We start from the raw sequence: 10,098 nt of genomic DNA, 5'->3' as shown, positions 1-10,098 counted from the left end.
GCGAATGGTAGGCACCTCGTCGCTGTGCAGGGGCTTAGGCGCATGGCATACTCGGTGCCCCCCAATCCTGTGTGGTTGGTGCTGGTAAGCACGGACCACGCGGGATGTCGGATGCCGCATGCGTGCGCTAACCAAGAGCTACCACCTCCTAATCTAGGGTGTTATGCGACTCCCGTGCCCATTGGAACTTTGCAGTCAAGAGGTTAATGTGGCTGTATTCTAATGGAGCCTTCCCAACACCGGGCCGAATTGGGAAGTAACGGCGGCCTTACCGCCAAGGGCTCTGGCGTGGCGGTTCCCCAGACAGAACATAGACCCGACAACTCACCCTGTTGAGCCAAGGGTCGCAAGAACAAGATGGACAAGAACAACAAAAAAAAAAACAAACCCAAAAACTGGATTCGATGACGGACAAGGGCAACGACAAAGGACAACGGTAGTGGAAAAGGAGGAGATCGGGGCAGCGGAAGGTAAGGGGGGTCGAGGGGCTAGGCGAAAGTTTAGCTTCCTCGACGCTCTTACGCCAGAGGAGCGTTCGCTGTTTGACGAGCACGCTAGGGAGGATGATGACGACGTGCCCTCTTGCAGCGGAGCTCACCTGGTGGTAACGCCTGGTGCCGCAATAGCAGCAACGAACGTCGCCAAGACCCTCGCCGGTAGGTGCAGTGAGTCGGTCTCGAGCGAGTCGCATCAGGCAGAGCCTGACAGCGCAAGAAGGAGAAGGAGGAGAAGAGGTGGGCAACGCCCCCTGCCAGAAGCTGGCCAACCCGGCGGGTGCGATGATCCTCACAGGAAAGGGATGAGTGGTTCCACCATGAAGTGGTACCTACGGCACCTCCGTGATGGGAAAACCCCGGAGGCAGCGAAGGCTCTAGCCAGGAGCAAGAGCCAAGGAAGCAACGCATTTCCGGCAAAAGGGGAACGACAAAAACGTGCCAGCTCGCGCGCAAGGCAGCGGTAACAGCAACCGTGGCCCGGTCAGCACAACTCTGACCGTAAGGCGGGGCGACAGCAGGGCACTGCCCGCGGGCACGTACGCCCAAGCCGAGAAAAGGAAGAGCGGCCAAATCAAAAGGGTGCGAGGCCCAGAAACAAAGGCAGCCGGGGGCCAACCATCTGGACCGGCTCCTCACCGGGTGGAGGAGGGGCGGCGCGGATATGCGGATGCTGTCAGAGGCATCTGCATGGCTGTTCTGCATTTCAAATACCCGGCGGAGTCGCTGAAACCGGATGAGCTCACCGTGCTTCAGGACATCCTGATGGACGAGGTGTCCAAAGGAGAGGATTACACGGCGTCCTTCCTGGGCATCGACTTCAGGGGAGGTATGATGCAGGTAGACTGCCTGGACGAATCGTCCGCCAACTGGCTGAGGGAGCACGCTCCAAAGCTGGGAAACTGGACGGGCCCTGTCCTCTGCGCGAAGAGGGTGGAGGATGTGCCAATCATGCACAACACGACAATGTTCATCCCTCGGAGCGGGGACAGGACCTACGAGTGCGCCTTGAGCCTGGTGAGGAACCAGAACCGGGGACTCAGTATCTCGTCCTGGTGTGTTGCCGGCAGCAAAAAAGAGAAGCTAGGTGACACAGAAGGATGGAGGTTACACCTCTACATAATCGACGAGTCGTATAAGTATGTCCGGGCCGCGAGCTTCCGCCTACAGGTACAGCACGGTCCTCATGCGGCCCTACAAGCCTGCTGACACCGGGAGCAAGGAAGCCAAAACGCCTGCGACTCCACAGGACAAGGGCGTCGATAACCAGACAGTGCCGGAGTCCGCCCCGGAGGAAACGAGGATGGAGGTGGACGAGTTGTCGTTGCTGGCACTGCCTGTCCGGTCTTGCTCCCGCAGGGCTGACTGACGTCCCCGAAGATGGCCGGAACACGGAGCTACCTTCAACGCAGGCGCTCCTAGACGGACAAGGAGGCCCAATGGACAGCAGTGCGGTTGACGACGGGGTAGAGGATCTCTCTTTCCTCGAGCCCATTCTATGATGGCCGACAACATGGAAATTGCCCAAGTGAACCTGCATCACGCGGCGGCAGCCTCAGCTGTCATATCAAGCAGGTTCACTGCGGAGAAACTGGGCACACTGCTGATCCAAGAGCCTTGGGTCTATAGAGGAGAGGTACAGGGCCTCAAGACGGAGGTAAATAAGGTAATCTGGCACCTCTCTAGCGAGAGGCCTAGGACGTGTATAGTTGTCAGAAGCAATATTGATTTCTTCTGCATTTCAGAGTTTCTGACGCAGGATTTGGTGGCGGTGCAGGCTAGGGATACCGAGGGCAAAGACTTCGTCCTGGCCTCAGCATACTTTCCGGGAGAGACAGCAACGGCACCCCCGGAAGCGGTGGAAAGGCTGGTAGAGCACTGCAGACTGCACAAGCTCCCCCTTATCATCGGTTGCGATGCGAACGCTCACCATACGGAATGGGGCAGCAGCGACTGCAACGTGAGAGGTGAGTCCCTATTAGAATATGTAGTAGGCAATAATTTAGCGATAGAGAATGTAGGGTGTGAACCCACATTCATAACTATAAGCAGGAGGGAAGTGTTGGACATCACCCTCAGTAATGAACCTGCAACCGGACTGGTCTCGCAGTGGAGAGTCTCAACGGAGCCCTCCCTGTCAGACCATAGAATTGTAAGGTTTGCGCTGCGGGCAGGGGTCAAGCTATTCCCTCCTAGACGCACCCTCGAAGCACGGTCAATGAGGGATTGAAGAGGGTGGGGCAGACTGACAGCAGCGCCACGGGCCCGGGAATGGAGAGCAGATTGACCGTGCTTAACGGGTCCATCATTAACGCGTACAATGACAGCTGCCCCTTAGGAGTACCCACAGACAAGCGCAATTGCTCCTGGTTGACAAGGAAACTCGCAAACCTAAGGAAGAAGGTACGCAGCCTATTTAATAAGGCTAAACGTACAGGGGTCTGGGAAGAGTATAGGAGCAATCTGACACTGTACAATAAAGAGATCTGCTAAACAGGCTAGCTTTAGGAGATTCTGTGAAAACGTCTCCTCCACACCAGAAGCTGCCAAGCTGCACAAAGCTTTGGCTAAAGGGAAGACGGACACAGTGCTAGCCATCAAAAGGAATGACGGGACATTCACGACCAGCGCGGAGGACAGAGCTACAGAGCTCTTGCGTGCTCACTTTCCGGAGACTATTCCGGTTTACCGGGGTCTGCCCATAACTGAACACAGGCCATCCCTCACTGATTGGACTATTGCTAAATAATTGTTAACTGCGGATTCTATCAGGTGGGCAATGGCCTCGTTCGAAAAGTTCAAGTCTCCGGGAGTGGACGGCATCTTCCCAGCGCTTCTACAACAGGGTGAGCAGATCCTGATCCCACACCTGATTAGGCTGCTGAGGGAGAGCCTAGCCTTGGCCTACATTCCTGAATCATGGAGGACAGCTGAGGTAATCTTCATACCGAAAGTAGGTAGGAAGGACTACTCTTTGGCTAAATCTTTTAGGCCAATTAGCTTAACCTCCTTCCTACTGAAAACTATGGAGAAGATACTAGATCATCATTTAAGGTCGAAGGAGCTGAATACTGCACCCCTGCATGCGGCTCAGCATGCTTACAGACACAGTTGACCTCCGAGATAGAGAGTTCACTGGAGAAAGGGGAAGTTATGCTATGCGCCTTTTCGGATATCGAGGGAGCTTTTGACAACACAACACATCTCATTGAAGTGTAGCCATGGCACTGGAGGGTAGGAAAGTGGCAGCACCGGTGCGCAGATGGATAGAGGCGGTACTGCGCACCAGGGTTGCTGAAACCACAGCAGGGGGCACTAAGATTCGTCTCGGCACAACAAGAGGCTGTCCGCAGGGTGGTGTACTATCGCCCCTGCTATGGAGCCTTGTTGTGGACGACTTGTTAGCACTTCCAACCGACAACGGTGTCCGCTGCCAAGGATATGCGGACGATATAGTGATTATAGCGAGAGGCAAGTTCGAGGACACTCTCTGTGACCTAGTGCAACGAGGTCTAAATCTGGCAAAGGAGTGGTGCAGGGAGTTGAACTGAGTATCAACCCCTCGAAGACCACCATCGTCCCGTTCACGAGGCGAAGATCCCTACCCGGGCTTAGGAACCTCACTCTTGGGGGTAAAGAGATCGAGATGACCAGCAAGGTAAAATATCTTGGTCTCACGCTGGATTCCACTTTGCGGTGGAAGCAGCATGGTCAAGGCGACAAAGGCACTAATGGTGTGCAATCGGCTGGCAGGAAAATCATGGGGTTGCAAGCCAAGGATTGTCAGGTGGTTGTACACCATGATTGTGCGACCGATAGTCACATATGGAGCGGTGTCCTGGGCCTCTGTGGCGGCACGGGCCTCGGTGGTGATGGAACTATCGAAGCTTCAGCGGCTAGCATGCGTCTGCATCACGGGCGCTATGCGAACCTGCCTAACGGCGGCGCTGAAGGTCTTCCATACCGAGGGGCAGATTCCCCAGTATCTTCCAGGCCGAAGTCTTGGCCATAAGTCAGTGTATAGAGATAAACCTCCATCGCGGCTATCGAAATGAGCGAATAACCATATTCAGCGATAGCCAAGTGGCACTAAAAGCGATCTCCTCTTACGAGATCAAATCGCTGCTAGTACAGGAGTGCAAAGAACGGCTAAACAGCCTATCTGAATTGAACCAAGTACACCTAATTTGGGTACCGGGGTCATAGAGGCATAGCCGGCAATGAACTGGCTGACGAGCTCGCCCGCTCCGCAGCTTCCACAAATATGGTAGGGCACGAACCGTTCACTGGGGTGGGCCCCCACACTATAAAGGAGCTGCTCCGTAAGGAAGAGAGAGTGGGCAGAGAAGGTCATTGGCAACGGGCGCATGGCATGCGGCATGCCAAGTTGCTAATAGGGGGGTACAACCTTAATAGGTTTAGGTCGATAATCAACCTCCCAAGTTGAAAAGGCACCTATTCAACCTAGGACTTGCCCCTTGCGCTAACTGCCGGTTCTGCGACAGGGAACCTGCAACCCCGGAGCACCTACTAATCGACTGCATCGCAGTCTGCAGACGAAGGTTTAAGGCCCTTGGAACCATATTTCCGGATAGAGATCACATCAGCTCTCTTGCTCCCAGCAAGATTTGCTGGGGCTTGATGAGTTCCGGTGAGTTAGGAGAGGGCACAATAGACCCAAGGTCGCAGTGCATACCTCAATTAAATTCTATTCTATTCTAACGAAACTCAATATATTTTTTTTATTTTAACGCAGAAAGGAGTACTACGCGAAAGTACTTCAGTCACCCCGGATATTCGCTCGACCAGGGTTATTTTTTTAAAGCGCAGCCGAACGCGAAAGTACTTCAGTCACATAAATCACATATTGCACATATACATATGAAGACAGAATTTTTTTTATAGTTAATATAGAAAAAAGAATCACGCGAAAAAGCAAACAAAGAAAAATTGTTAAAAATCCTACATATTTGCTGTTTAAGATGTGGCAAGGCTTGTTTTCCTCATAATTGTGAACAATCTAACCTTTTCAACGATGAGTGTGCTAAGTGATTTTTAAATTAATAAATTTAGGTAAAATATACCAAAATAAAAGTGAAATGTGAATGTTTAGAGTGTATATTTAAATATACTGAGTGAAAAACGTGAAAAAATTTGGTGAAACATAGAGAAATACCATGTGTTATTAGTGCAAATTTTTTAACTTTTAATCGTGATTATTTTAAAAAATAAAAGTTATTTTTATATTATTTTTGGATATATCTTCTGTGGAGAAGCTCCCCTATTCGCACATACCTCATTTATACGGAAATTCGGTTTTTTTACCCCTCCGCCAAAAATATTATTATATAACTAGAAAACCCGGCGATCTCCGTTTCGCCACCAAATTGCTTCGTTTTATGTAACATTTCGTTAGGTGATTAAAATATAAGAATATTTTTTTTTTGTTTTATATTTGAAAAGGAAAAATTATATTTTATTTCACAACAGCAATGAATTCATTTCGATTACAAAAATTAAGTATTATTTAGTTGAGCTTCTCTAAGTAAATGAAAGTGAATCCAAAGTAAATACTGAATCGAAAAGTTATACTTGTCCGCAAATTATCCGTTTCGTTGAAGAGCTCTTTGACCCCGCAGCCGTTGTCCTGCGTGAAATTATGTGTTTTGACAACATTTTTTGGTTTTTGTTCCGATGTACAGAAAAGATGGTTTTATTTCCAAATTTATGCCACACACTATGCGACTATCCTTGTGTCCTGTTGATTGTCATATCGAATGCAATTTTAACTCAAAACGGAATACGTTTGAACTGAAATGGCAAATCGTTAGAACTCAAAGGAATTCGTAGAATCAAGCATTCTCCCCCTTGTATTGGATAGCGCAGATTGCGGAACATAATAACGACAGATCCAACTTTGAGACGCTAATGATGCGGTGGGATACCAAGCCTCTCCAAAGAATTTAGAAATTCCACTGGATAATTCACGGCGTCGTCTTCATTGTCAAAACGATCGATCGATTTGCATGAGCGCAAGTCTCCTGAAATTTGACTTTGAATCTTCCAGTTTAAGTCAACAACATCGGTATTATGGCAGCTAACATTGCGCGTGCACTTAAGGCATCGTAGTTACAATAATTTGGCCAATTTCCGAACATTCGTGATGAGTTCATCTTTTGTGAATTGATAAACGACAGATGGAATTGATATCGAACCACCGGAATTGACCCACTTCCAATTTTTAGCGAAGACGATGTAAAATGTCTTCGGCAATGTCTTTTTTGTTCGTATCCCATAATTGACGCGGATTTGAAGGCTGATTTGTCGAAATGTTTATAGCGAAAAGTGTGCGAGCTTCATTTTCATTCCAGTGATTAACATGTTCCAGCAATTGTAATTTCTGCCTTACTTCTCCAAAATTTGCACACACCGTACCATTCACAGTACCCAATGACTCAAATAAAGTTGAACCGCGTACATTAATCAATAGCAACCGAAGGTAGAAACAATCGTCGTTTTTCGGGTGGATTGTGTAAATTCGTCCTAATGCATTAGTTGAGAACACACCTGGATGTCAATCTACTGGTTGGCCTTGCTGTGAATTATACTATAATGGCGAATATGATACGATCCATGTGTTGTCAACTTCAATATTCATTCTTCTAAATTGAATGCTGAATGTTCTGCCATTGTCGTCTGGTGAGCGACGCCTATACAGTGGATATCAATCATTTGTAGTTTGAGTTTCCGAAAGAAAAGCACTTGGATAGCGTTTTGTGCATATATTGTGATTGTTTATCTGTTGTATACTCGAAGTGGGATTGTGGTGTCCGCAAAGTCCATGAACCATATTAGTTTTCACCACTTGGTATAATACTGTATCTTTCTCTGCATCAGGAATTTCCGCAGAAATGAGTTCATCAGTTTGATCTGGTGTAACCACCATCCACCATCCAAAGAAGAATGTGTGCGTCCGTCTAACTTTGTTTTTGTTACTCAACAGAATACATCCAGCATCTAACAGCACCATATATATGTATGTACCATATGTTGCTTCAAGATAAAGTCCATCAAACATCGCTGCTGTTGTTTGAAAAGTCGTGCTGTGACATCGTGACGATCGCTTGCTGATTGACCGCGTTCCATAATTATACATGTATGTCATCGCATCCTGGGAGAAGTCGTTCTTGTGTCTTGGGCTGCCATACGTTAATGGCAAAAAGAACGCCGACCGATATTAGCGCGACCTCTTCGTGGCTTCATAAGAAATTTCAATCTGTAATTGTTCACTTTATGTGAAACATAAAGTTTTCACTGAATAATTTTCAATAATTTTTCTTTTGAATAGCCGGAATAAAAAAGCATGCGACCGAAATTGAATGATTCAAATATTTGACAAATCAAAGTATTGAAAAACAAAATAGACAAAAATTGAAAACAAAATTTGTATGGATAAATGTTACTTTTTGGAATTATCCAATTTTCAGACGTTTCCTCATGAAAACCATAAGGTATTTTTATTTCCAAACCTTCCCCGTTCCACAGCGAACAACCTCTGCAAATTTCATCAAGATTGGTGTAGCCGTTCTCTAAGCGTTACTAACAAACAAACATTCATTCGTTTGTATGGGAAAAAGGGCTATTTTTAGGGGTTTTCTGGCAATTATGCGAAAGTTTCTTGCCGTAAATACCATCCTTGAACTTCCGCGAACATTTAGAAAAAAAGAATTGGCCGAATTGCTCCAGGCGTTGTTGAGTTATGCGCTTACCAACACATTTTTTTTTTGTTTTTCTATTTTCCCGCTTTTCTGTTGGAATTTTTATTGAATTTTCTTTGCTATAAACCTCACGGAGCCCCGAGTCTTTTCTAACGAATGCAAAACCGTGGAAATCGGTTCATGCGTTCTGTAGTTATAGCGTCAGGAAGGCAAACCCGGCTTATTTTTATATATTAGAGTCAACTTTTATATGGGAAAATGGAATTGTCGTCTTACAATATCTCACTCGCAATTTTTCCTTATTTGCACACCGTTAAGACCTACCCTGGACTACGACAAACATTTTAAAACCAAAATCAGCTCAATCGCCCCAGCCGTTCTCGAGTTTTAATCAGACTAACGAACAACAATTCATTTTTATTTATATACATAGATACATAGATAGATAGATATTATTATAACAAAGATTTCTTCGGTAAAGACTGTTAAAAGTGTAAAATGTGGATTTATTTAAAAGTTTATAGTTTAAATTATTTAATTTGAAATGAAAAATGTGAGTAGTGTGTTTAATGTGGTAAAATAGCTTGTTGAAATATTCGAATTTTGGGAATTTTTGAACTTTTAGGTCGAATATCTCGTAAACTAATATATATTTTTTAATCAGGAGGCCCTTCTCTTTCCAACGGTACCTTCAAATCGCGGCGCCAAAGAAATCGGAATTGTGCTCTATTTAATATTAAATAAGTGGTTAGAAACGAATTAGTGGTGTTAGTGGATATAAATGTTAAAAATATAAGAGCAAAATTCTTTATAAATCGGAGAAACGCGAGTTTTAAATGAACTTTAAATGCAAATATCTCAAAAACGATTAGTTAGCGGCAACTACTGGACGACCTCCTGTATCCTTTCATACTCATTTTAACCCCGAAATCGGGGATGCTATTTTAAATTTACCAAATTTCCGAAAATGTTGTTACTTTATTTTGCATTTTAGGTGACGATATGTATATTAAGAACTAAATTTCAATATTTCATATATTAGAACAAATTAAAGCGATTGATGGACGATACGTGCATTTCTAACTGAGCCTGGGCAATGTCTTCAAGCGCTATTTGTATTTTTTCTAGTAAAATTTCACCACTTTGAACAATGTCGTCAAGCCTTTTGGCAGATTCTTGATTTTCAATTTCTAGTCTACGAAGGCTTTGATGTTGAAGCTCCGTTGAACTATCTTCATTCGGTAATGACTCAATTAGTGTATCTATGTCTTTGCAATAACGTGAAATCAGCTGAGCAAAAAGCTGAGCATAATCTTCTTGAGTGTTGGTTCTTATGGGAGTTTGAGAGCCCATCCGATCAAAATTTAAAACTTGCTTGGATACGATGTCTGCTGAATTATGCCAATCGCGTTGCAAAAATGCTCAGCTTGCTGAAAAGCAACAGAACTTTATAAATAATTTTAATACAATAGATTACCAATATTACTTGATTAACTGTGTCTTGCAATTGAGTTAAACGGTCAGACATGTCTTTTTTATGTTTAGTAAAGATTAATAATGATGTGAAAAAAATATCGATATCTTTCTTTACATTTGTAAATGTGGAATATTGTTTTAAGTGTCGAACACATAGAGCACGACAGACTGCAGCAGCACGACAGTGAACTAGAAACGTCGTTCTGCATCTTACTACATGCACACTTTGAGAACCAACAACACAATGGCCGGCATGTGCACAAAAACAACGCAGTTGTCCATTTTATGTACACAAGTTCGTTATGGCCATACTAATTCCTTTCACTTCAATGAAATTTTAATATTTTGTTAAAAGTGAAATTTTTATGCAAAATGTGGGAAACTTTAGTATACCATCCCGATTCAGGTTA

At 45.2% G+C, this 10,098-nt stretch overlaps 2 protein-coding genes across 4 annotated transcripts in view; one reads left to right on the top strand and one right to left on the bottom strand.

Moving 5' to 3' along the window:
- Positions 1-1,995: 1,995 nt before the first annotated feature.
- The window catches only part of LOC126764210 (uncharacterized), a 99,698-nt gene continuing 91,595 nt past the window's right edge, over positions 1,996-10,098 (top strand). The window contains exon 1 of one of the 3 annotated variants that reach the window (XM_050482004.1): positions 1,996-2,461. In XM_050482004.1, the coding sequence (XP_050337961.1) occupies positions 1,996-2,461 (466 nt within the window). The other 2 variants (XR_007667826.1, XR_007667827.1) reach the window with 2 other exon arrangements.
- Positions 9,171-9,740, bottom strand: LOC126764236 (mediator of RNA polymerase II transcription subunit 21-like). The gene is given in 3 exon segments (XM_050482043.1): positions 9,171-9,579; positions 9,582-9,642; positions 9,699-9,740. Coding segments are annotated over 3 exon segments (432 nt in total). The 3' UTR covers positions 9,171-9,250.

This window comes from Bactrocera neohumeralis, unplaced genomic scaffold (genome assembly GCF_024586455.1).
Source record: "Bactrocera neohumeralis isolate Rockhampton unplaced genomic scaffold, APGP_CSIRO_Bneo_wtdbg2-racon-allhic-juicebox.fasta_v2 cluster09, whole genome shotgun sequence".
Classification (NCBI taxonomy): domain Eukaryota; kingdom Metazoa; phylum Arthropoda; class Insecta; order Diptera; family Tephritidae; genus Bactrocera; species Bactrocera neohumeralis.
This window is presented reverse-complemented; position numbering and strand designations above follow the sequence as displayed.